Source organism: Girardinichthys multiradiatus, chromosome 9 (genome assembly GCF_021462225.1).
Source record: "Girardinichthys multiradiatus isolate DD_20200921_A chromosome 9, DD_fGirMul_XY1, whole genome shotgun sequence".
Lineage (NCBI taxonomy): Eukaryota > Metazoa > Chordata > Actinopteri > Cyprinodontiformes > Goodeidae > Girardinichthys > Girardinichthys multiradiatus.
The window spans coordinates 11182948-11210217 of NC_061802.1; the positions used below are offsets into that span (position 1 = coordinate 11182948).

Consider the following 27270-nt stretch of genomic DNA (forward strand, 5'->3'; position numbering starts at 1 on the left):
GATAACACAAAGGTGAATAACTACCTGGGTTGAAGATTATGCTGAAATATGCTTTGGCGGATCTTCTTCATGAGTGGGGTTAAAATGTGGCAGGAAATGAATCCTATGATTGGTTTAGTGTCTGCACTTTGACAAGATAAAGACCCTGTCTCAGGTTTTAGTGGTCAATAGTGATTTGGGACAAAAATAAACTATTGTCCATTAAACATTACCTGGAGAACTCTTTAGGAAAAGGGTCAGGAGGTCAAACATCCAGCAAAGCGTATTTTACTTTTTAACATCTAAGGAAGGCGGCTAGGGATCAGATACCTGAGCCTTTGGATGCCTCAAGGAGGAGCGTTTCAAGAATGTGCCACCAGAAGTTACTGCAGAGATCATTTCTCTTGGATGGTGTTGGAAACATCTCTGTATTCCCACGGGACATAGCAGCGTTGACGGACATCCAAGATCCGTACTCAGACTGGGACGGACGGACGGACAGACGGATGGATGGGACCAGGGTTTTCTACGCCTTTATGTTTTTTTTTTCAAAATCATCCATTACTTTAAAAGAAAATCAAGCAAAAAACACAGTTTATCTTCCTCAGTTACTTTGTACAACAAAAATATCCTGTTCCTCTTCCCTGACTTAGCATCCTTTACTCATTCCTCTGCTCTGACTATGCACTTTACAGCATGCTGCCCAGTTCTGCTGAAATTTATTATTACACATTTTATGTCTGATAGGCATTTGCTAAATTAGCATAAGCTTTAGGAGCAATGGCCTTCCTCAGCAGTGTTCTGCTCCTCTACAAGGTTACCTTTGTCCACAATTTGCCTTTAACTCAATCCGGGACTATCTGCACCTGGGGGTAGAGGATAAAACATCCAGATAAAATGATTCAATTCAGTTTCCTGGCCACAGCTGGTGCTGCAGATTTCTGAACTAATCTTAAATTGTACTAAACATTTAGTTTAAGTGGATAGAGCCATTTCTATGTGATAATTATGCTTACTTTGCAGCATTCTACAGTGATACAGCAGAGTGCACCTTGCGTTTCTATTGTCGTCCATCATGGTGCTGTCTGTACTTTATTGTACCGCCCTTGCAACTACATGCACTTGCATGATGGATGGATGTTACAAGCCCACCTAAGCTTCACTCCCATATGCTTGCATAAAGAATAAATATATGTGTATAGAGGAGAGCGAAGGAAGCTGACAGCCTCCAGGGAAAAGTGGCAGAGTCGTGATGTATTATCAGTGCAATTTCAGCTTAAGGCCCCTAGGAAGGACATAAAGAGGGAATGAAAGAGGTATGAGGAGGCAAATAAAAAATTAAAACTCTGGGAGAAGTTTGAAGACTCATCATCAGAGAGGAAACCAGATAGAAAGTGCATGAATGGAGAAAAATGAGGGGGTGGAGTTTAGATGAAGTCAGTCAGGAAAATAAATTAAAGGAGACAAGACATCTCTGTTTGTTTTGCTTTGACCCTATTGTAAATGTGTCCACTTTGACAAATTGAAGTGGTTAAATAATAGGTATTCAATTTGCTAGAACAAGGATCATCTCTGTAGGGTCTTGTCTAAAGATCATTCTTGGTCATCAGAAAACTTATTGAAGGACTGGCCATGCTGGGTGGGCCGAAACTTCCCACCGAGTGCCAATGTTATACCTTTTCTTAACCAGGAACTATCAAAAACACAAATTTACAGTCTAGAATACTGTTCGACCTCCAGCGTGAAGTCGAACTACTGTTCGACTTCACGCTGGAGGTCATGAAGGCTGCCATGACAGCCTCATCTTAGTGTTAAGCTAATCATGATGCTACTGACCTTTTAGTTTCTTTGGTCATCTTATAAAAAGGGTTTCCTTACTACTGGTTTCACATCAGTCATCTTTCCCTATAAATATAGGATGTTTCTGCGCCTAAACAGTCAGTTTTGGCCTGAAGGAAGTTTATTGCAGCTGCTCGTAAGTATTTCTTTAGTTGCTCTGTTACAGTTAATACCCCATGTGGACACAATGAGGTCAAAGCCTTGGCAAAGTCTCTGTTGACGAAATCTACATATACTGGTGCTTAGGTTGGCTACATATCCAGGATGCAGGCCACATAACCTCTCCAAGATCCTACAGAGTCCATCTTGGTTCTATTCATATTTGATGACATTGGGGAGTCTTTGTGAAGTGTGAAATGTCTCTAAAAATAAACATTTTTTAACAGGATTTTGTGGAGAAAAATCTTGACGTTGAAATAATTGTTTATAATTCTCAGAGGTAAGGAAACAATCCTGGTTTGCTGTTACTATGAGATCACCCGTACTACTGCTCGCTCCGCCAAATGTTTTGTTGAAGCAGAATGCAACAGCTTGAGAGTCATTATAATGTGTGAGTTCTGGGACGTTCAGGGAATGATTAACAAAAGGAGACTTAACCAGAGATGAAAATGAATTCTCTGCCGAGTCACAGATCTGAAACAAGGAGTGAAGGAATAAAATTGCATTCATGTTGTTACAGCTTGCTACGAGGTGCAGAGGAGATGGGTCTGAGGAAGGGGGTAAAGCCTGAGTTTGGTGGAGGAGCACGGAGCTTCTCCTGCGAAGAGGACTACATCTACGAGAACATAGAGAGTGAGCTGTGCTTCTTCACCTCACAGGTCAGTCTGCATCTCTGTCACGTACACGCATACCCATACATACGTGCAAAGGCAGTTCATACCCTCATACATGTGTTTCTCTTACTGCAGGAGAGACAAAGCATCATCAAATACTGGCTGGACAATCTACTGGCCAAGCAGGGCGAGGTTCTTCATAATATCACCTTCCTGGAGGGCCAGCCAATCAGTAAGCTGAAGCTGTTAAATGTTATATGGTTATTTAATGCTATTCATTGTTTGTTTTTGTATATGGACTTCTCTTATGTATGTTTGTTTGCTGCTGTCTCAAACAGTTTCTAACCATTTCTCTGCAGTCCCAGAGCTGAATGCCAGAGGTGTGATCCAACAGGTGTTTCCTCTCCACGAGCAGCGGATCCTCAATCAGCTGATGAAGTCCTGGGTTCAGGCGGTCTGTGAGAAACAGCCTTTAGGTCAGCATCTCATGCACAGTCTGAGTCTGTGTCCATCCGTCCATCCATCCGTCTTCAAACTTTGGCTAAAAAGGACTGAAAACTGTTCTAATAAATCGATTTATCCAAACAGAAGAAATGAAGAACAACTTTTGCATAAAATCTTGAAATTCCTAATAGAAATTAGCTGAATTAGCAGAGTTGCTACATATTTTTGGTTCACTTTGCGGCCTTTTCTTTCCATCTTATTTACAGATGATATCTGTGACTACTTTGGTGTGAAGATTGCGATGTATTTTGCCTGGCTGGGTTTCTACACCACCTCCATGTTGTACCCTGCTGTGATCGGCTTTGTGCTGTGGATGCTCACAGAGTCGGATCAGGTGAGAAGACAACATTTGGTGGCCTGAATTATTAACGGGAAGCCACCACCGCCTGTTCACTACCAGAAACATGTGTGTTTGTGTTTCTCAGACGAGCCGTGACATCTGCTGCGTGGTGTTTGCGCTGTTCAATGTGGTGTGGGCCACTCTGTTCCTGGAACGGTGGAAGAGGAGGGGAGCCGAGCTGGCATACAAATGGGGAACGCTGGACACGCCTTCTAAATCCCTGGAGGAGCCACGGCCTCAGTTCCGGGTGAGGGAAGCAGAATTTCATTCCTCTCCATTTTGCCTGCATCTCGCTTCTGGTTTGTGTTGTTTAATACTCTGTGTGTGCAGGGAGTGAAGCGCTGCAGCCCCATAACAGGTTGTGAAGAGTTTTACTATCCTCCGTGGCGCAGGCGTGTGTTCAGGTGGCTGGTCAGCGTGCCCATCTGTATCCTCTGCCTCTGCTTTGTTTTCCTCGTCATGCTCATCTGCTTTGAGCTCCAGGTTCGTTTTTAGTTAGAGTCTCCTGCTCCTTTAAATGTAGCAGTTGCGTGCGGCAAACTGGAACTTCTTATTAAGCTGTAATTCTTCAGGTTTGTAATTGAGTTTGAACGTGGAAATGCAACAATGTATTGAGAGCCAACGTTTTATATTAAAATAAAGTATTAAATCCAAATTAGATTCATCTATAACTATTTAAATATTCCAATAATAAAATAATTACCAGTAATATTCTTTGATTGAAATTATAAGTTGGTATATATTAAAATAATACAGAATGATTTCATGGTTAATTTCCCCTTGCAGTAATTTAAATTGTGGCTTACCAAAAATAACCTAACATCTTTTAGGTTACCCTGCAAATTACAAGAACATCTCAGTAAATTGTAATATCAATGAAAATATTCATGGTAATGAATCCTGACTTGAGAGTGGTCATTGCTTAAGAAAGTCTGTTCGAAAAGGGCTGTATCCAAGCATATTAGTGGGAAGTTAAGTAGAAGGGAAAAAATGTGGTAATAGGGATAACTATAGGTTTGAGAAGATTGTGAAGCAAAGACCATTTTGGATTTTGGACTTGGCACTAGCCACACTGTCTGAAGTACTAATCTTGTTGTTGATGGAATAGTTCAGGGGTGGCCAACTCCACTGTCCTGCATATTTTAGATGTGTCCCTGCTCCAACACGACTGAATTACTGGCTGAGTTATGTCCTTGGTAAAATTATCAAGTTCTGCAGAGGCCTAGAAATGAATCATTCATTTGATTCAGGTGTGTGATTCCAGGGGAACATCTGAACAGACACTGCAGGACACTGGCCACCCCAGGAGTAGTTCATGCAAAGGAATATTGAAAGTTGAGTGCATATACTATACAGTACATGGCCATACCTTTAATTATTACAATATTTCTTTATTAAAACTGCTTTTTTAATTGGTTCTTTGTTATAGTTTGAACTTCTGAGAAATTTCTGAATTTTGGCTTATTAGTAGCTGTAATTCATAATCATCTAAATTAACAGAAATAATTCTTGGAACTATATAACTCTATGTGTAAATAAATAAACTTTTCAAAGATATTATTTATTTTGATGGACCTCAGACCAGAACAACACTAGCCCCGCCCTCTAATGCATGATGCGCTGCAGCATGCCACTTCGAAATAAGGGTAAAAACTGGAATAATAATCTTTTCTTTTAAATAAGATAATAGTTTTATTTTTGACAAATTTTACTTCAATTAAATAATTTATGTATTTCTTTCCCATTTTGATTTATTGTTGACACATTGAAGAAATAATGTAATATTTTTGCAGTTTAATTATTAACTTTTTTAAGCAATTATCCATTAACTGCAGTATAATTCAATTAATTATTTAGTTTAAGCTTTTTCTTTAGTTTTAGTTTTCCTTTAACAGTTACACAGTAAACAACATAAAAATAGCTGCCTTTGTGTCCTGCAGGAGTTTGTGATGGGGATCAAGGAAATGCCTCGGCTGGCTCGGTTTATTCCAGAAATCATGCTGGCTATCACTGTGAGTGCATGTGACGAGGTGTACAGGAAAATCGCCTGCTGGCTCAACGACATGGGTGAGAGTCCAACTTCTGTTCATATCAATACAATTAGTTTCATCTGTGTTAGCTGAGTGTAACATGTTCTGCTCTTCCTATTATTTCATGTTTCTGTAGAAAACTACAGACTCCAGAGTGCCTATGAGAAAAATCTCATCATCAAAATGGTTCTTGTGAGTCGGTTTTCTCACTATCTACGGTCATTTTTCCATGTAGTATTTACACACTTGTTCTCACCTTTCTTTTCTTTTCTTCCTAGTTTCAGTTTGTAAATTCTTATCTCAGCCTTTTTTACATTGGATTCTACCTCAAAGACATGGAGCGTCTAAAGGAGGTAGGAAACATTTTTTCTTCAAACATTGCACAGGCTTACACGGTCTGCGTCAGCATCATTTTATTTCCTAAACGCTTTGCTGTATCTGTCTTCTCGCACTGATGTCCATGCCCATTCATCCACACATCCATCCATGTTTGTCTGTGTGCGGAAGATGCTGCTGGTGCTGTCTCTGTTGTGGAGTCTGCAGCGGCAGGTCCGGGAAACTCTGCTGCCTTATGTCCTCTTCAAGGTCCAGATGATTGTGGTCTCTGTGCCCTGGTTCTTCAGGGCTTTGCTCAGGTCTAAAGTATGACTCCTGTTAAGCCTGGGTAGAACTGAAGTTCCATTTCCTCTATGTCTGTCATGGCTCTGCATTGCTGCTGCATCACCTCATCTATGTTCTGGTTTGCCTGTTGGTGTAGGGATGGCTTCATTGCTGGAGATGAAACGATCACAAATTTGGGTCTGATTTCCAAACTTCAGTTGTTGTAAAGCTATGATTTGCTGGTACTGATTTTAGTGGATTCCATTTTCTCTGTAAAAGCTGTATTATAAGGCGATATAAGAAATGCATTCAAAGCATTTCTTTCTCCTGTCATGAGCAGTCAGTTATCATATGCAGAAGCTCTAAAATTATTATGGTGTTGACATTTTCACCTGCCTTTCATATCTCATATTAGTAGTTTGTGCGATTAGCGCAGTTAACAAGACTAGCATTACTAGTTTATTACTAGTCTCAGTGTGTATTCACTGGAGAGTATAGATCCATATCTCTAAGAACTCATAACTGATCGATAACTCTGACATCCTGACAGGAAGCTGATAAGGATACTCCATTCAGCCTTCCTGTCATCTGATCATAGTCTTCCTCTCTCTCGCTCTTTCGCACCCTGAATGAACTGCAGACATTGAGGCTGTCATGGGATGTCAGAGGAAATACATTTTTGTTTTAAATAGTTTCTTACATCTCCTAGCTTTCTCTGAATGTATTTTAAACCTCCCATTAAAACTTAAAATTATTACAGTTAAGCCCAAAACTATTCATACTCCTGGCAGATCTAGGTTTACAGTAATCTTAATTTTACCAACATGTTTATTTTGACCAGAAGTTATAATAAGGTACTGGAGTGGCGTGGCCCTACTCCCAGCATGAATTTGTAGAGGCAGCTAAAGATTAGGGTAATGGCATTGGAGGCCTTCTAACCTCAAAGACTTGGAGCTCATCACCAAACAAAAATCTTTATGAAGCTGGAAGTGGAAACATGTAAAAACATAGTCAGCCATAATAACAAGGGTTTTATTGCTGTTTTGAAAATAAAGCTTTTTTCTTTAATTGTTGAAAAGGGTATAAATAATTTACTATTTTTATTATTGAAATGTAATAAAAAAATATATTATTTTCTTTCAAAATATACACACCTTTTGCATTGTTTTATTCTTTTTGTGACGATGCCGGTCTCATTTTCCTTTCATCTCAATTTTCTTGGGCTATAAATAATTTTGGGCTTAACTGGTAACTTTACTCAATAAAGTTTTAAGTGTGGATAACAGTATCCACACTTAAAACGTTAGTTGTTAGCACCACCCGGTAGCGATGTCTTCATTAATCAGAAAAAAGATTGTATTTTGAAGCTTCCAACTGGCCGCTCGCTCAGTTCAAGCCGATATCTTGGTGTAAATCTGTGTTGGACTTTTTCTTGTACTCTTATATTTTAAGCCACTGTTTCTTCACAGCTGCTGGAACATAAAGTCTGTTAACAAGTCAGGATTGTGTCTTGTGTTATGAGACATAACACCTTTTTTCCTAAACGGGGAATCTTCTTTCTTTAGTATCATTCTTTAAGGATATTTTCCACCTGCTTCCCATATCTATTTGAGGGCTTTTGGGACTTTTTGTCTTTTTTTCTGTCTTGTTGGAGTGAATAATGTTTCTTTTGCATTTTTACTAATTGTACAGTAGGTTCTCATAGTTTGGGTGGATTGTTAATATCAATAGGCTTAATAGTTTTCCTTCATCTTCCTGCTTAAGTCCAGATCATTCAAATATTTTCTGAGCTATGTTCACTTAAGCAGTTTATGTACAACAGCCATTAAAGAGAATGTAAAATCAACTGAAACGTAATTTAATGTGACTCTAAAGTTTTAAACTGAACGCTTTGAAGTACAGAATTCTTGAAAAACTGGAAATGCAAATCCTTAGTCAGCTCTTTGATTGACTTTGGTTTAACTCTGAAGTTTGATTGTGTCTCACTCATGTTTGTACTGACTGTTTCAGCAGATACCAATGGGGGGACAGAAGCTCCTTTCTCAGTTTCCTAGAGACTGGATGGGGCATTGTATCCGAGTCCTGTCAGGAATTTATTGTGGCTTTGTTTGTTTGCATTCTGCGCCGTCCTTTGCAGTTGCCCAGAAAATGTTACGATGCAGGCAGTTTCAGCTGTTTCTATGTACATTTTTTCAAATCATCCACTTTATATCTTAATTTAAAATAAATGAAACACTTATTTCTGGTCAGTTTAGTGCAGTTTGAGTTGAAGTTTTGTAAGATTCCAGCCAGCACGTGTATGTGGGCCCCACATAAATTTTGCTGAGGTTAAATTGGTCTTAGGTAGGCCTTGAGTCACACTGAGTGAGTTCTTAAATACAAGACACATCTGGAAAACCAATTGGGCAATCTATGTAGGTCTCAGCTGGGTATCTGAAGGGTACCCAGCTAAGAGCTGGGGAATTTTCCTAATGTGGGTGCCCTGCTTTTTCTTACAAACACCTTGCCTTTATTAAACACCTTGGAAAGTTTATTTGCTTCCTATCTTTCTCCAACTCTCGTCCTCTCCTTGTTAGATGCTGGCCACTCTGCTCATCATTCGCCAGTTCCTTCAGAACGTGAAGGAGGTTCTGCAGCCTTACCTGTATGAGCGCCACAAGCTGGGGGAGCTCTCGCTGAGAGCCATGTGGGACCTGCTGCTCTCCGTGCTGCTCAAATATGCCCGGCTGGCGGCCGGAAGGGTCCAGGCCTCTCCCATGGACCAGACTGTGCCTGGACCTGGACTGAGAGGCACCAGAACTGGAGTGGGGCAGCCAGAACGAAGGTCATTTTAATCAAAATGGATGAAATTAGCATTTAAATGAAATGACAGTGTGCAGAGGAGTAACTGACGCTAGTCATTTACTCTGTTCAAACACATCTGCTCAGGTTTACTTCATCTTCCTCTGCCATTGTTTGTGAGCCACATGCTGTTATGATTCCTTCCTGTCAGTCATTTAGAGAATAGCTACAGTGAGCTGCTTACACTCTCAGATTTGCTGACATGTAACCAACCATTTAACTCCACGCAGGGAGAAGAAGTGTTTGAACGGTGGATGTGGAGTGCCTGATGAGGAAGAGGGAGGAGAGCGGGACGAGGCTGATAGCGGGAGGTTCAGTGAAGGAGAGACGGAGGAGGACAATGTGATTGACTGCGGTCTGAAGCTGAGGAAAGTCAGCTTTATAGAGAAGGTACAGGGCTGTGCGTCAGTTGAACTTTAACTTGCAGTGGGAGTAGAAATAACAACAGCAGCTGTTGTATTGTTCTGAAGGTGGACAGAAGGCCGGCCTCTGGTGGAGCCTCTTTGGAAAACAGCTTCCTGGAAGAAGGGAGCCCCACCATGATGGAGAAAGGAATGGACCCTGCCTCTGTGTTTGAAATGTGCGATGATGACGACGATAATGGAATCCATGATGTGAAAGACTCGGGAGGCGGCAGCACCGAGGGGCTCAATTCTGCCGCCGGCGCTGCTGCTGCTTCAGGCACCGCTGCCTCACCGCCATCTGCCTCTGAGAGCGTCACGTTACTGCGTCACAGAAGAAGAGGCCAGAGCGTGGAGAGAACGGAGCCTAAAACCAAAAGGGAGTCATGGATGGATCCTCCGGAAGAGATGGAGAGCACTACGCTCACTCAGGCTGAGATGGAGAGCTGCATGCAGACTTACGCTGTAAGAATGAATCTCTGTCTAGTTTCAGGTCCTACAATGAAAACAATAAATCATCAGTCAGTCACTCATCAAACAAACTCAGACACGTGGAATGTATAAGACAGCTTGCCAACAGCAACTCCCCTTTTTTTTAAGCCGCTATAATTTTTTTTTATTTGCTACAGCTCATCTTACAAGATAAACTGAACAGGGAGCACAATTTTGCAGTAGTGTAAATTACTCATTTTGTATAAATGAAAAGAAGGTATTTGACTACATTTAACAGTAACCGTCCAGAGAATATGACAAAAATTAACAATGATATATAGAAAGATATTTAATAAAGACAAAACATTAGAAATGTACTCGTACTCGTCGTCTTCCGCTTTATCCGGGACTGGGTCGCGGGGGCAGCAGACTCAGCAGAGACGCCCAGACGTCCTTTTCCCCAGACACCTCCTCCAGCTCCTCCGGGGGGAGCCCAAGGCGTTCCCAGGCCAGCTGAGAGACATAGTCCCTCCAGCGTGTCCTGGGCTGTCCCCTGGGCCTCCTCCCGGTGGGACGTGCCTGGAACACCTCCCGAGGAAGGCGTCCAGGAGGCATCCGGTATAGATGCCCGAGCCACCTCAACTGGCTCCTCTTGATGTGGAGGAGCAGCGGCTCTACTCCGAGCCCCTCCCGGATGGCCGAGCTCCTCACCCTATCTCTAAGGGAGTGCCCGGCCACCCTACGGAGGAAGCTTGTATTTCAACCAGTGCAGTTGGACTTCTCAGTGAAATATTATCTCTGTTTAAAGCTACATCCACTCAATAAATAGTTAAACATTAAATATCTTTAAAGCTTTAAATGTCCAAACTCTTTCAGAAACACAAGAATACTGAAAAATTAACCTATAAAATCGGACAGACCAGAAGCTGAACTTGCATGCAATGCCGCTTCTCTGAACACAAGCACTGTCCATGTATTAGATTCTGTGATGAAATGACCTGGGTATTTCCCCTTTTCACCCACCTCAACCGTTGTTGGACAATTTAAATGCAGGAAAATTCCCCTGCTGGTTCTTAACATTAAAGCACCACTTTTTACACTTTCAATCATTATACACCCATTGTTACAGGCTGTTAGCTGCATAGACGGTTCATCAACATCAATAAATATTCACTCAGTTTAATTATAGTCGATGCTTTGAAAAATATGTTTTTATAAAAATATATTTTACAGCAAATAAAGAGGTAAATTGTTTCACCTTGTCTGTTTTATAGGACACCTTCCAGGACTATCAGGAGATGTTTGTCCAGTTTGGCTACGTTGTGCTCTTCTCCTCTGCTTTTCCTCTGGCTGCCATGTGTGCGCTCATCAACAACATCATTGAGATCCGCAGTGATGCCTTTAAGCTTTGCACAGGGCTGCAGAGGCCTTTTGGAGTTCGAGTGGAGAGCATTGGCCAGTGGCAGGTGAGATTCATTCACATAGCACAGAGTTAAAAAATGCAGAGCGATAACATTTATTTAACAGTGACTTCTAACTTGCAAATTGCACAGAACTGGAATACAAGTTTACCTTTTTGCAAACAGAAACAACAGAGTTGACAGACTTTATTATTTCCACTCAGACGGCCATGGAAGCCATGGGCCTGATTGCCATCATAGTGAACTGTTACCTGATTGGTCAGTGCGGTCAGCTGCAGCGCCTCTTCCCTTGGCTCAGTCCTGAGATGGCCATCATCTCTATTGTCATCCTCGAGGTACCACAGCTCTCCACTTTTAAACTGTTTTTTCTGCTTCAAAATGCGTTTATAATCAAATGCACAATATTTAACAATTAGTAACTATTCCACTGCTTTGGGCTGTACACTTATCTCTTTTCTGTCATGCTTCTACCCTCCAAAGCTATGGAGAGATGTATGGAAATATGCAGTTAAAAGCAATCATTTCAATTCTATTTTTTTGTACACAGAAATTTAGCACATTTCCACTTGTCTTTAAATAGCTGCTGCCTATCTTTGGCAGTTCTGAGAAGACTTTTCAAAAATATGAAAAACATATTGCTAATATTACTAATAATGTATTTTTGCTGTAATTGTTAGAAGAGGTGAAAACAGTTGTCATTAATACATAAAAAAAGTTTGTTTTGACACGATTTTCTCAATGGTCTTCAAAGGATGAAATTTATTTGTAGAGTAACTTTCACAAAGTTAATCTACAGTGTTTTGTATATTTAAATCGGTTAGGGGCATTGACATGGAGGGCAAAAAGCTGGAACTGAACCCACAACTTTCCATTTGCACGATGGCAGCTCTTTCCATCCAGCAGTCGACGCCCTGACTGTGGATCCCTAAAAGAAAATGAATAAAACAAAAGAAAATGGCATTTTGATTAAGTTTAAGACCTTTTATCAATGTACAAATAAAAGGTCTGGATGACTGTAGGAATGTCCAAAAATGTGTTTTAATGCATTTGCTTTATGTTTATCCGTCAATTCAACCAAATCACATTTCCACTTTAAAAAATATTAGTGGTCACTTTTAAGGCTTTTTTACCAGTATATCTTCCTAAATGTCCATATGACACTTTATTAAGTGTTTTTACATATAAACAAATCAAAAAAGTTAAAATGTAATTGCTTTTCATACATAATATGTAAAGAAATTACTGAAATATTTCTGTGCTGCTCCAGCCAGTATTTTGTTTTATTTTGGCTCGGTCTGCTCGGTCAGCTCTGCGGCTGTTTGTATCTGAAAGACAAGAACAGCCTGCAGCTCTGTCCTGGCCTGATTAAGAAGTCAGGCGTAACCAGAAGGACACATTCACAGCCCACAGGTTTTAGTGCAGGAATGACTTTCAACTTTGGTTGTTTTGAATCTTTTCACATCAATTACAGGTACATGTTTTTAAAATTTGTTTTAAATATCTTCCACCTGTGTCTTTCAGCACTTTGCGGTCCTTCTGAAGTACATCATCCATGTGGCCATTCCTGACATTCCTACATGGGTCAAAGAGGAGATGTCGAAACTGGATTACCAGCGTAGGGAGGCTTTTAAGGTAAAGTAGGAAGCATTTTGTCATGGCTGCCGGGGTGTACAGGTGCTGGGGATATTTTTAAGCGCTATGTGGTCCTTATATAACCAGAGCAGGAGCTATTTTAACGAGGCGTGGAGTCCATCAGGGTTGCTCCTTGTCTCCAATCATGTTTGCAGCATTCATGGACAGGATCTCGAGGTGTAGTCTTGGAGAAGAGTGTGTGGAGATGGAGAACCTCAGGGTCTCAACAAAAAACCCTCAGTTATGTTCTTAAGATATGAATCATGACCAAAAGAACTAGATTCTGCCAGGTGGACTGGAGAGCTGATCTAGAACTTGTTGGAGGGACTACATACAGTGCCTTGCAAAGGTTTTTATTATTACTATGAACCTTTCCATATTTTTATCAAGTTACACCCAAAAACCTCAATGTGTTTTATTTGGATTTTGTGAGACCAAAACAAAGTAGTGCATTTTGGGAAGTAGAAGGAAAACGATAAATAGGTTTTATAATTTGTTTTGTACAAAAAAAGGGAAGAGACAGCCTACACTGTTGTCCACCCGAAATGACGGTTGTTGATCCGAGAAGCAGCCAAGAGGCCATTGGTGACTCTGGAGGAGCTGCTGAGATCCACAGTTCCAGTGGGAGAGTCTGTTGACAAGATAACTGGTTTGACTCCACAAGTCTGGCTTTTATGGAAGAGAAGACTAAGAAATCCCTTTCTAAAAGAAAGCCAAAGAGCTCCCAATTGCTGTTTACCACAAGCCATGTGGGAAACACAGCAACAAATGTGTGACTTTTTGGCCTTCATTGAAAACGCTATGTGTGGATGAAAACTAACACTGTATAACAGTGATAGCATCATGCTGTGGGAATGCTTTTATTCAGCAAGCATAGGGAAGTCAGAGGAAGGTAGATGGAGCTAAATACAAGGCAACCCTGAAAAAAATGGTTAAAGACGACATATGACAAGACTGGATTTAAGGTCAACAACCCTAAACATGCAGCCAGAGCTACAATGAAATTGTTCAGGTCAACGCATATTCATGTGACAGTAGTTCAGAGTAAAAAGAATGAAAATGCACAACCCACTTTCTTGATATTTATTAGAAAAACAATTTGAAAACTATTTATTATTTTGCTTCCACTTCACATTTACAGTATGCATTAATTTATTACATTCAATTCTTAAAATACAGTTCGTTTGTAATGTCACAAAATATGACAAGGTTCCAGATGGATGGATGGATGGATGGATGGATGGATGGATGGATGGATGGTGGAAAGCAATATGGGAGGTAAAGTTAAAGTGAGATATCCCTAGTTCATTTTAAAAATGTTAAATTTCCAGTAGACCTCCTTTACTGCAGATTGTTGAGATTTTTGTGAAGGGAAAATTGTTTATTTTCATCTGATTAGTTTTAACTTATAAAGGCAAAAAGCCATACAGCTCAACATGAAGGGAAACACTCTGCAGTGCAGACTTCTTCCTGCAAAAAGGGGATTCGTTAGATGGGGAGCAGAGCAAGATTGGAACAGTTAGCAGAGTTAGTGCTGATCATAGTAAACACCCAATGTTCCTTCCTCTGCAGAAGCATGAACGGCAGGCGCAGCAGCATTACCAGCAGCTGCAGAGGAGGAAGAGAGAGGAAGAGGAGAGACAGAGGCAGGCGGAGCATCTGGCGCGCAGGGAGAGGGAGCGGGATGACAGCAAAGGTGACTCATCCGGGGATCATCACCATGACAAAAATCACGGAACCAAATCTCGTTCCGGAGGCAGCGGCGGTGGAGGGGGAGTAGGGACAAGCGGTTCCGACAAACCCAAGAGGCCCAGCTCCCTGTTGGCCAACAATAACGTGATGAAGCTGAAGCAGATCATCCCGCTGCAAAGTAAGTTCTCGTCAAGTGGAGCCCGCTCCCCTCAGTCGCCCACCGGCAGCGAGCCGAAACTACCCGGATTTCTCAGCTTCAAGTTCCTCAAGTCCCCCGAGAATAAGAAGGAAGGAGCCGCTGCCTCCTCCTCTGCTGCAGCCCCCACTAACGCTGCAGCACCTTCATCATCTTCATCTTCAGGTAGCAGCTCTCAGGAGCGTTCCCAGTCACCCAGTAAGGCCTTCAACCCTGGAAAACTGTTTAATTTTGGGAAATCTGAAGGGGGAACATGTGTGAACGGGGCTCCGCTGCCCAGACCTGGAGACGGATCATCGTCACAGACATCAGAAAGACAAGCCTCCCGGTCCGACTTGAACGGCGTTCCCGATGAAATCCCTTCACCTCCAGGAGAGGGATCTGAAAACGGACATGCCACAGACTTGGACCCAGCCGGTTCTAAAATGTAGCGGCTCAGGAGGGTGAAAACTACATATCAACCAGAGTTGATGAGCTTACTGTGAGAATAGGCCTGACGTACCTTTTGTGCTTTTATAAGCCATGAGCGGAGGTACTGGAAGCAACCAGGAAAAGATGAATCTGATGAAAGAAGGCTGTTGTTCCAGTCTGCTTTCTTGCAAAGAGACAAAAATAATCTGGCTTTATACGACAGACGTAAGCCCTTCTGTCATGAGCGACTACAACACACTCACTCAAATTCTTCCTTGTCTGCAATACGTAAAGAAATGCATGAGCTGCGTTTCGACTATTTTAAGCCTTTAAAGCAGAGAGCTATGTTTCCTGGTTTCCTTTAGTCAGAAATTGTAAGCATTGGTGGCCTCACATGAAAAAAAAACAAAAAAACAAAACAGCCTTTTGTGAAGGATTTCGATTAAAAACAAAGATGGAACGATTTCCAGACTTCATCCTTCCCAACACAAGTAAAGATTTATTCTCTTTTTTTAATTGTGAGGAATGTTTGGCCCTTCTGCTTTGTAATGAAGCAGATGAATGGAAAAGCAATATCAGTCTGTGTTTCGAACAGTCACATCATAAAATCTGTCATCCCCGATAAATCACCAGCTTTAGTTTGAAAGCAGAGGTGATGTCTGAGCGTTCAGTTCCCTTCCCTTTCTGTAACTGATTCAACAAAAAACAAAGTAAAGAGCTTAGTAAGTCAAATTGCCTGTACCAGTATTTTTCCCTGGAGGAATTTAAAAAGAGGAGGGAAAAAAAAAAGGCAGTGGATGGAGGTGATGCTTGAGAAAGTGGAGCATGGATTCGTGTTGCGAGTTGTTCTCTATCCAAGCCCGTAGAGTGCTGGGTAAACACAGATGGCGCTTTGTTTCAAACACACCAGTCAGACTTGGCAAAATGAGTAAAGAGTTAAAGAGAAGAAAGTTGCACTGCACCCCAACGACTTGAGGAGAAGCTTGACTCCAGCCTGATTCATGATGTTATGCAAAAAGCTGTTTTTTTCCAAGTACAGGAAGCATCAACTGCTCCCTTCACGCTGATTGTGAAGAAGCCTTCAAATTAATGCATCTTTTATTACAGTCGAATAATCACACATTTAAAGCTTTAGAAAAAAACATTTTAATTGGAGTACATTTATTCAGTGTGAGAAGATATCTCATGTGAAGAAAATCATTAACTAATCACCTTTGCGTCTTTTTTCTAGGTTTTCCAGAGTACTTGGTCCTCTCTCATGCTCTCTTCTGGATTTAGTCACGTTTTGAATCACTCTCCTAATGACAGACCCAGTGACTACAAACATCTCTAAAATATTTTAGAGATGTTGATACCATGCACTCTTAACAAGGTTCCCAAGGCCTTTAGTAGCAAGATGACCCCACAGCATCACAGATCCTCTACTATACCTAACAGTGGGGATGAGATGCCTTTCCACATATTCATCCTTTCACTCCAAATCCAACTAGACCAAAACACACACAGGATCAGTTGAAGGCTAAGCAGCAAACTATATATTTACATAGGAAAGAAAAGTATTTTTCCCTGACATATCCCATAATTCCTGCTATGGAGACTTGGTTACCCCAAGATGGAGTTTTCTAGTGAGCTCTGGAGGAATATAATTTTTTTTTTACCTTTGTAACTATTGTCCTCACTTTAATTAACTTGGGTCCTCCACCATCCTTATTGGCCAGTGGCTAGGAGAAATAGACCCTTGTGTCACACCATATTTATACCCCAGGGAAAGAGGAAATTGTGTTTTGCTCAGTCCAATAAAAATAATTTAAAAAGTAGAGGAGAACTCAATTATATTTTATAGGAATGTTACAGGAGTCGATCAGCGTGATTTTTTTATTTTTTAACTGTGAGATTAAACTACTGCAATAAAAGATGGATTTATTTTAAGGCTTTTCACCCAGTGCCAATACGTGTGGAGGGTGCTGTATTTTATTTTCTCTGCTTTTAGCAGCATTTTGGTTGTTAAACACTGACCATTGTCATTCTTTTTTATTATATGCATCTTTTACAAATTTGTTTTTTAACCACAAATGGTATTTTTCAGATAATGCTGTTAACTTGAGATGTACATTATTCTACAGCAGATTTAGACTGTAAAAACAAACAAAAAAGCATTTATGAGTTGGTGTTTTGTTTGTTTGCATAACCCGAACATTTAAGATCAGGCTCAGACAAAAGTAGTTTTTAAAACTGTGGTCAAGAACCCAAACTCCAAAGAAATATTTAGCAAATCGCTGTATTATTGTTTATATAATCTGTTATTAGTTATTTTCATGTAAAACCATCATCTAATTTTACAGCAAGTATATATTTCACTTCTGCAAGGTTTCCAGAAGGTGGCGCCAGCTGGTAAAAACGAGCATTTACCCATAACATTAGAACACAGCAGCACAGGTTTGAGTCTTTACATGGAAATGCATGATGGAGTCATTTTACTCTAAAACACACATTTTACATGTTTCAGACGCCACTGAACTGTTCCGTGGGTTAATAGATGGAAACATTAACTATGCATTTGTACACTTTCACCTACAACAAGGACTTTGGCAATAACACTGAGTGGAAACTGATACTGTAGATCGACATCGCCAACTTTTATCCCGACCTTTCTACACATCTTTTTTCTTTTAATGTGGAGAATCTTCATCGAACCTGTTGAAATTATCTGTTTTTTGTTGCCCCTACCTTGTCAGACCAGTTTAAGTAATATAAAAAAAGGTTTAACGCAATACAGAAAAAACACAAGAGGATAAGTCATGTTGCAACATCATTTAACTGTCAGTATGAACAAGTTCTCTTTCATTTTTCTGGACATTGTTCATTACAAATGTAACATAGGAGTTCCCGGGATCAGCGGTATACATTCTGTCTTTGTGTTTATTGTTCAAAGGATGCAACATGAGTTGTTAAATGGGGATCGGTGCAACAACATAAACAAGATGTAGATGTTATGTAGCTGAGCCCAGTCTCATAAAAACCTCCCAGTTTGCTGCATTTGGATTTCAGGGATGAAGAACATCACGATGCATTAGAGTCCCATCATCATCATCATCATCATCTGTAAATGAGGTTTGAAGGAACAGAAGGCTGGGATCCGGCTGTTTGCTGAAGATGTTGCATCACAGTAAACATGAGTTAAGTTTAAGTTACATTTACACCTTTTCCAGTTAAAACAACTAATATCCAAATAATTTGTCTTCATTGGATACTCAATGCAGCTGGAAACCATTTAGAAGGGAGGGATTTTAAAAAGCCTGTTAGAGAAACAGGCTTTGAACGGTAAGGCAGGATGTGTCTGATGGGGCTGAGCACAGGCATCCCTAAAGGACGCCTCATCCTCTCCTAACTTTTACTGCATTCGATCTAATGGGAAATCAGTGCGAGGGAACCGAGTGGATTCATCAAACGCATCATCTTCTGGATTTTGAGTCGGGTGAGGTCTTCACTACAGATTCATTAAAACCCGACCCTAACCTCAAAACAAAGATGTTTTCATTGAAGCCTCACTGACACATCAAACGCTCTTCCAATGTACAAAAGACAGAACTAAACTGATCTTTTAAAAAAAACACGGGGAAATGGGATTAATTATTTCTTTTATTTTGTCATATTTTTGTAAAATCTGAAAAGAATAGTTAATAAAACTCTTTTCAAATGCATGTAAGGTGTTGGAGTTTGTTTTGCCTAAACAGTCACAGTACGTATCCCTCCACCCTTTATAAATGAGGTGGGGTTCTGTAGAGAGGTTACCTTTAGAAAACATCTTACCTGCACCAGATTAAAGTGTCTGGTAAAAGTACTTAAACGTTCCACCTTAAAACCCAACATTTTTTCTACTCATATCTTAATTAGGTTAGGGTTACCAAAATTATTTCTATTCGCTAAATACTAGAAAAAAAAAGTTACTTTTTCCAGTCAGACGCTTTCATACACTGATAACTGTGCCTTTTACCCAACCTGGGAAAGCCCAGATGATGTCATGGCTTAGTAAGCTTCTGATTGGTTAATTTACAACATCTGGGTTAATTGGAGGCAAACTTCAAACACTGCTTCCATGTGTGACATGAAACAAAAAAAAAAATCAAGCAAGATTTCAGGAAGAGAATTTTTGAACCTCCACAAGACTGGTTACTGCTTGAGTACAATAACACAACACCTGAAGGCCCTACTTTCACGGAAACGTCCACACGGGAAGGAAGACGGGTTGTGTGTCCCAGATGTGAACGTGTTGCTGTAAAATGAATCAATAACAGAACAAAAGCCTAAGACCTTGTGAAGATGTGGGCTGAAGCTGGTAGGAGAGCGTTGTTATCCCCCCCGTGAAACGAGTCCTGAACAGACATGGGCCGAAAGGCCGACCTGAGAACAGGAACTCAATACTTCTAATTTTATGGAACATGGAGGACATGGATGTAAACTTTTTAATCTGAAAAAAGAAATAGCTAAAACAAATCGTTCATTATTCTGATATTTAGCAAGTAGAAATATTTCGGTTTTCCAATCTGACCTGAAATAACAATGGTTTATTTAGATTTAAAATCTTCCACCTAAACTGACAGATTTTTTTGGAGCATCAGGGGGTCCATGGTAACTCTGGAGGAGCTGCAGAGATCCACAGCTCAGGTGGGAGAAAGTGTCAACAGGATAACTGTTAAGTGTTTCACTCCACAGATCTACCCTCAGTAGAAGTGGTAAGAACGCCAACGTTGAAAGGAAGTCAGATGTCCGTGCTGCAGGAGCCCACAAACCATGTAGGAGCTTCAGCAAACATGTGGAAGAAGATTCTCTGACCAGATGAAGAGGACACTTTCATGCCTACATGCAAAGCTATGTATGAAGGAAAATTAACACTGCATATCACCCCTGAAACCATTCCCACAGCAAAACATGGTGGGGGCAGCATGGTGCTGTGGGGTTTACTTTTCTTCTGCATGGAACGATGGATGGAGCGAAACACTGGGCAATCCATGAAGTCTGTAGATCATAATCACCAAATTAACAGAAATACACATGAAATATATCCCTGTGTGTAACAAATGTATATAATTTAAGTTTTAATTTTAAATTGACAATAATTTATTGAGACTTAACTGTATAACTATAAAAGCATCAATGACACATCAATCTCTCCACCCAGTTTCATGAGATCCAACCTCTTATGCTTGCCGTTATTTTTTTTTTCTTCCCCCTGACAAAAATAGTTGCACATTTTAAGTACCACATGATAAAATCAAGTTTCAGTCAAGCTTTATTTAAGCAAAGCTTAAAGGAACATCTGATCAAACACGCAGTATGGGAGCAAGGCCTAGAGTGGAGCTGAACAGTCTATCAGAGCAGAAGCATAACATGTTTTATAATTAAAACGAAACTGGTTATCTACACTGCTGCATCGGTTGATAAAATATCAGGAGGCTCCGACGTGACTGCTGGGCAGTGATAAGAACAAGAAACCTTACTGCAGTTTATGACACCAGAATAAACTGAGAGTAGGACTCGGACTGAATGCTGCTGTCCATGCTTGATGTGCATTTTGTGGCAGAAAACACCAACATATCCACTTTTCATCCCAATCTGTGAGTATTCATGCTGGATCTCTAACCAAAACCTTCCAAGACCGGAAGATGCACAACGCAGCCAAGCTGGGGCAGCTAAAGGCGATGTGAACCACGATGAGAAATTGTAAGGCCTCTAGGCTGATACAAGATCGCGTCACAACCTCCCTTCAGTGCTAAAACATAACATCCAGCTATGAAAACAATAACATGCAAACAAGATAACATCTAATGGGCATCAGGGGGCTTCTTTTCCTATTGTATCCATGGGTTTTTATTTAGGAAAACACAAACATACTTAATTATATAAACTAATTTTGATGATATTTACAGAAAAATCAAATAAAACATTCTGTGCATCTGAATATACCCGAATTCCTTCCTCTAAGAAAATCCCATGTTTTTTATAACCATAATTAGCCAGATGTTAGGTGTAAAGATGAATCTCAGACAAATTAACAACCTAAGTCCTATGAGCTCCTGTCCCAGAATATAAAGCAGATATGAAACTACCGACAGTTTATGGGAGGGTTTTGGAAGAAATGGCTAAACTTTGTGCTCTTTGTCACAGTGCATTTATGGTTCTGCAGAGTTTCAGAGATGCTAACGCGCCCCCTAGTGGTTACAAAGTGGGCAGTGAAACAGTGGGCACTGCGGCTGGCAGGAAGCTTAACAACGACGAGTTGTAATAAAATTACCAGAGTAACAAAATGTTCACGTGGATCAGAGCAGACTCTCCAGGCAACAGAGGACTACGACGTTTAGTTTTTAAAAGTAGCGTCTGACCTTTTCTGCCCAGTCTGGCTCCATCTTATATCTACACACTTTAATACTCACTCACTTCACGCATTCAGAACACACATCCACAGCTCAGCATGCATACGAACACTTACGGGTGTACAGGCTGAGACAGCGAGGAGTCAACATGTTCTGTCAATCAAAACCAAAATAAAAACAGACATTAAGATGGACTTTGACTCGATCAGCCAGGAAAATCCTGATCAGTGCACCTCTTATCACAGTTACTACGTCTTTATTCCGGCTCACCTAACTCTTTGTGTTCATCAGTTCATATTGGCTACACCTTGTATGTACACGTGTTTTCACACCCTCTCACACACAAGCACACACACGCAGTTTATGAATCCTCATTCATCTCTTGGCTGTCTGTCCGGGCAATTTTCCTCGGGGGTGCCGGGCTGTCCCCCTCGCCTTGATCCTGTTCCCTTTTCTTTGCTGCATTCTGCTTAAAACAAAACATGTTAGATCAGTCAATAAGTCACAATGCATTATACACAATGTTTAATCAAATGTATTTATGACATAATTAGCCAAGATTTAGATGAAATAAATGTCAATATTTGACTAAGGTTTTAGAGAAAGGTGTTAAGAAAGGCATATGCACACCTTTTTGTCCCACTGCTGATGTAGGTAACGCAAGAGGATGTTGGTTTTCTCTGTTACAATAACTGTAACCACAAAAGATATAACAAGTCAACAAAAGTAAGGTTGTTGCCACTTTAAGCAAGGTTCAGTCATTACTGAGAGAAACGGAGATGATGGTTTGTATAACAGTATCACATTAATAAATGCACAAATTTACACCCTCTTGGCTCCCTCTTTTCTCCCCCGTCAGAGTCTACAAACCCGCAACCTGTCATTGATCCCCCCAGCTATCCCTGTCACCATAGTGCAGGCTGTTATAATAAATCTGTTTGTGTAACGCTGTCTCCAGCCACTCCCTGTGATTGTGGTTGTACTCACTCTGTTCAGACGGGTATTCCCGTGTTGGAAGGTAAACAGAGGGCCTTCGATTCTGCACAACAAAACAGAACAACACAATATACATACACATTAAATATAATGAATATGAACAACGTGTAGAAACTTCTTGAACTTTAACCTCAAATTTGTTCATAATTAATTTGACTTTCGGTAGTAGTGGCAGCTTTTTAATAAGAGCATCATGGGGGGGTTGCTCAGGGTAGCAGTAGCAGGGGGTTGAAGGGAATCACCACAGCAAATAAAACAAAACTTTATTTGTTAGTTGCCCCTTGGCTGAATTTTTGTATTGCTCTTGCATTTGCAGAATGTAAGAAGTTGGTGCCATGAGAGGAGAGGAGAAAATATGGCGCCAACAGAGTTAGCTGGTTGTGAACTGTGTGGTTAGTGCATCTTTGGGGAAAAACTAGAAGGGTTTCTACATCTGAGAAGGCTTTCAGAGAGGCTACACGGACACAAAAGTAGTAAGATGAATATTCAAGGTAAGGTGACATTTAGTTGTCACACAGTCTGTAATATTAAGACTTGTGGTGCTAATTTTTGGCATTTTCTGACGTGTTCTGCAGAAAAGAGATGGATCTGCAGGTTTTATGATCATGGGTGGTGATTTGATTCCAGTGGAAGCCCAGAAGGAGGTGATCACACAGAGCAGCAGTCATGTAAGAACCACCGCTGGCCTGCAGTTTGGAAGTCATGGACACCAAAGGGGTTTCTCTTTTGTTAAATCTTTGTGAGGCTCATAAAATCAATTAAATTGCTTTTACTGTAAAAGCCCATCATCCAGCCACTGCTTCAGCATCCAGTCCATCCTAATGTATCATTAAGTTGCTTCAGGCACATCATCCATTTACACTAAGTACCAATAGACAGTGATTAAAGTTGACATCTTAAAAATGTCTCCACATATATACAGATGATGTTGCATTCCTCTTAATAAAAGTTGTTTCATGTCTTCTTCAAACTATTAAAAAAATGATATGGGGCTGCACAATAATAGGAAAACACTCAATTCTAAAACAATTTTTCAATTCTGTGAGGCCATAACAGATTTCAATAAATGCAGACTTTCCTCACGGTTTTCTTTTGCATCCTCACACTAACCCCACAAAACATCTTTAACCTTTCCATCTCGATCTTTGTCAAATGTGGGCAAAAAAAGACATGGAGAGTCCATTCAAGAGGCTGCACATATTATAGACCAGCAGAGTCTGAATGCATGGCACCTAGAATATAATAGCCAACCAAATATTTCATTCAAGCAATCCTTTACCACGTTGATACGATGGTGATGACTGTGTTTCTCAATGAGAAACGCTCTGATGTAACTTCATTCTTTTTTCTTTAAATTCAATAAGACTCAATGTTAAGATGCTTAGATCTATTTCCAGTTTCAAAATTTTTGTTTAACTGTCTGTATTTGGTTTTGCAAAATCTTCCTTTAATGATGAACTTATATACTCAAATCAGATCTAGATTCATGTATTTTCTCCCATCTAAATTGTTCTTGTAAAAACATTTTGTGGGTCAACACTGGATGGCAACATTCACCACTGCCATTATAACTTGCAAAAGTCAGTTTAATAAGTGATCACAATATTAATTTGTCTGTGATTGGAAATAATAGTGAAATCTGGCTAAACTGCACACATTGTGTAAAGACTCATCTCCCACACGCATGGGGGCCTCTCTTGTCCTGATATAAATAATGACTGATCAAGACTGCTGTCTAGTTATAATAAATAAATAATTGAATTAACAACCCATTACAAACCTTTTTTCCTCTGAAATATTAAGTTGGACAACATCTGTTATTTATTTTAAACACAGCTTGTAGGAATTAAAAGAATATGGTGCAGATTACATTTGAATGCGTGCAAAGACGAAAATAGTTAGTGAGCTATAATTTGTCTTGTAAAGGAGTAAAAAGGCTTCTTTGTAATTGAGTTTTGAATATAGACACCGCTGTCATTTAATCTGAGGGATTTTACTGTATTAGTAGATTTCCAGTGCTGGAGAGAGAGCTCTGTAACTTTAGGCTGTGAGAAATCTTGTTTTATATGTTTTACTATAAACATTTTATCATCAACACAGTTATAACCTAGTAATATTATTACCCCTTTACCAACATGTAATACATGCTACTTACAGATGCTTTACAAACTGAGTCTGCGTGGAATCTGCTGAAGTTGCTCTTATTGTAGACTGGAAGTCCCTTTAAGAAATCAGCCTGCGAAGAGATAAGAGATGGTTATAAAAGCATTTTGCTCATAAAGGATCTCTTCCACAAACACAACAGGTGTTCTGACAACTATATCCACCCTTTTACTTTCATTTAGTTGAAATCTGTAAAAGACGTATTCCAGATTAGTGTGTGAGCCGGACATCAGTAGCTGTTTTAGATCAAGGATTGGGCGTCACCTCCTCTTCACAATCATAGAAACGTAAATGTTTTCAGCTACTGTCCCTAAAACGTCAACTGTGACCTGCCAGCTGAATGGACCAATGTTAGTCGGAGTTGAACATGAACATTTCAAAGAACAAAAATGCCGGTTAGGCCTGAACAGAAGGAGCAGGTGTGGCAACCGGCAAGCTAACACTTAGCTCCACTTAGTCAAAGCACCATCTCCACATATATTCTCTGTATTTCAGCTAAAAGCTGAAGCACCAAACGTGCTGTACAAGAAGTACCTTCTCCATGATGACGATGGCAGAAATGTGTAACGTCGACTCGCTGACTCGTGGGCTTGACTCAGTGTTTGTTGTGCTGCTCGTTATGGCCGCGATGGCTAACAGGCTACTCCACCGAAGCAGCTAACCTGACGAATTGTACTGAAAAACACAATAACGACCTTCAAATACAACTCTTGGTGTCCATTATATTTAGATATATATCCAGGTGCAAACTAAAAATTACAAAACACTCATAAAAGAAATCAAACCAAGCTAACATCCCATAAACTCGTAAAGCTATTTACATATGACTGCTTCGGCTAACATGATAGCTGAATGGCAGGGATGTTTACGTGGCCACGCCCTGAAAGCAGCGATTGGTTTAGTCTGGCAACCACGTGACAGAAGTCTAACCAGACAGCCAATCGGGAGGCAGATCAGAACTTGCCCTGCTGAAGGGCTCCGCTCTTCGGCGTGATAGGCAATGATGGGCATTTCGTTTGTTTTCGGGATCCAAATCATTTGGCACGCCGCACGCCTTACTAAAAAGAGCCGGCTCTTCCGATTGCTAAACTGCAGAAGTATTCGCACCCCTTGAACATTTAAGCTTAATTGTTGATTCAGAGGGGAAAAAAACATTATTTATCTTTTTGGAAATAAAAATGTAAAAAGTGTGGTGTGCCTTTCAATTTCAATTAAGTTTATTTATATAGCGCCAATTCACAACACATGTTGTCTCAAGGCACTTCACAACAGTCAGGTTCATACATTCCAATTAATCCTAATCATTGAACAGTGCAGTCAGATTCAGTTATTTATTCAAATTGGATAAAAAGTTTTTCTGTCTAAGGAAACCCAGCAGATTGCATCCAGTCAGTGACTTACAGCATTCCCTCCTCCTGGATGAGCATGTAGAGACAGTGGACAGTGACTGGCGTTGACTTTGCAGCAATCCCTCATACTGAGCATGCATGTAGCGACAGTGGAGAGGAAAAACTCCCTTTTAACAGGAAGAAACCTCCAGCAGAACCAGACTCAGTGTGAGCGGCCATCTGCCACGACCGACTGGAGGTTTTAGAGAACAGAGCAGAGACACAAAGAGAACAAAGAAGCACTGATCCAGGAGTTCTTTCTATGGGAAGGAAAAGTAAATGTTAATGGATGTAGCTCCTTTAGACGTTTCCTCTAGAAAGAAAGAACAGATAAACTCTGAGCTAGTTTTCAAGGTTAGAGTCTGAAAGAGAGCACATAGAGTTAGTTACAGTAAAAGCTCAGTCAGTCGCCATGTCTAGGAGAGAGAAATCTTTAAACACTGAAAGACAGGGCCATGTGGATCATCGGTAGAAGGTGAGCATTAAGTTGTTGCCAGCAGAAGCTTGGACGATGCTCCTCTCCAGAAAGGTGTCACAGGTAGACACAGAGTCAGGCCAGGTGTAGCTTCTAGGAAGAGAAAAGAGAGAACAAAGTTAAAAGCTGAAATAAGAGCAAATAATGCAAAATCTGAGAGTAGTGTGAGAATGTAGCGAAGAGGGTGAAAGTGGTCATTATGTCCTCCAGCAGCCTAAGCCTATAGCAGCATAACTACAGAGATAGCTCAGGATAACCTAAGCCACTCTAACTATAAGCTTTATTAAATTAAGAACCAGGGAAATGACCAAATATTTAGTCCAATGGATTGAAAGACCAATACTGGTTCTGCTAACTTCATGTAATCACCCAAAGTGTTAATATTCAATTCATGAAATCTCTCATTAGTTCATGTTGCATAAATATTAAAATCCGTGTTGAGTAGCATTTTGAGATTAAATCAGTTCACCTATATTTGAGCAAACCTAAAAAAATAATAATATGAAAATATTTTTTATACTTTTAGTGTCTTAAATCTTAAGTTGCACCTAAGTCATTTTTCAGCTATTTAAAAAGACTTCTTTTTGTGTTATTATTTGCATAAACCAATCAGACAACACTGGTTATCTGTTCATCATGGCGCCCGTTACTGGGTAGGATCCATATAACAGCAAGTGGACATTTTGTCTTCAAAATGATGTGACAAAGGTCAAACTGTGATGTCAAGACTACTGGGTCCAAGCATCTTCAAAACTACAGCTCTTTAGGGTTGTTCCCAGCCTGCAG

At 40.3% G+C, this 27270-nt stretch overlaps 2 protein-coding genes across 2 annotated transcripts in view; one reads left to right on the top strand and one right to left on the bottom strand.

Moving 5' to 3' along the window:
- The window catches only part of ano8b (anoctamin 8b), a 57936-nt gene extending 42381 nt beyond the window's left edge, over positions 1 to 15555 (top strand). The window contains exons 4-19 of the mRNA XM_047374785.1: positions 2498 to 2636; positions 2727 to 2823; positions 2951 to 3067; positions 3302 to 3429; positions 3521 to 3682; positions 3766 to 3918; positions 5376 to 5502; positions 5602 to 5657; positions 5744 to 5818; positions 8642 to 8889; positions 9137 to 9296; positions 9377 to 9772; positions 11014 to 11205; positions 11364 to 11495; positions 12682 to 12792; positions 14365 to 15555. Coding sequence (XP_047230741.1) covers positions 2498 to 2636; positions 2727 to 2823; positions 2951 to 3067; positions 3302 to 3429; positions 3521 to 3682; positions 3766 to 3918; positions 5376 to 5502; positions 5602 to 5657; positions 5744 to 5818; positions 8642 to 8889; positions 9137 to 9296; positions 9377 to 9772; positions 11014 to 11205; positions 11364 to 11495; positions 12682 to 12792; positions 14365 to 15111 — 3040 coding nt within the window. The 3' untranslated portion in view covers positions 15112 to 15555. The remainder of the gene's footprint in view (positions 1 to 2497; positions 2637 to 2726; positions 2824 to 2950; positions 3068 to 3301; positions 3430 to 3520; positions 3683 to 3765; positions 3919 to 5375; positions 5503 to 5601; positions 5658 to 5743; positions 5819 to 8641; positions 8890 to 9136; positions 9297 to 9376; positions 9773 to 11013; positions 11206 to 11363; positions 11496 to 12681; positions 12793 to 14364) is intronic.
- Positions 15556 to 20363: 4808 nt separating this feature from the next.
- On the bottom strand, positions 20364 to 25489 carry dda1 (DET1 and DDB1 associated 1). Its single transcript, XM_047374786.1, has 5 exons — positions 25156 to 25489; positions 24614 to 24694; positions 22450 to 22501; positions 22093 to 22154; positions 20364 to 21928 (listed from the first exon to the last, which is right to left on the bottom strand). The coding sequence occupies exons 1-5, from the start codon at positions 25162 to 25164 to the stop codon at positions 21824 to 21826; spliced, it is 309 nt and encodes a 102-aa protein (XP_047230742.1). The 5' UTR covers positions 25165 to 25489; the 3' UTR covers positions 20364 to 21823.
- Between the last annotated feature and the right edge of the window lie 1781 nt (positions 25490 to 27270).

Bases quoted from the DNA above. Each gene is read 5' to 3' on its own strand.
- dda1 (XM_047374786.1), bottom strand. The intron at 22,502-24,613 runs GTAAGTAGCATG...TTTGTTGTGCAG, and splicing joins ACTCAGTTTGTAAAGCATCT to AATCGAAGGCCCTCTGTTTA. The intron at 22,155-22,449 runs GTGAGTACAACC...TTGTGGTTACAG, and splicing joins GGAATACCCGTCTGAACAGA to TTATTGTAACAGAGAAAACC.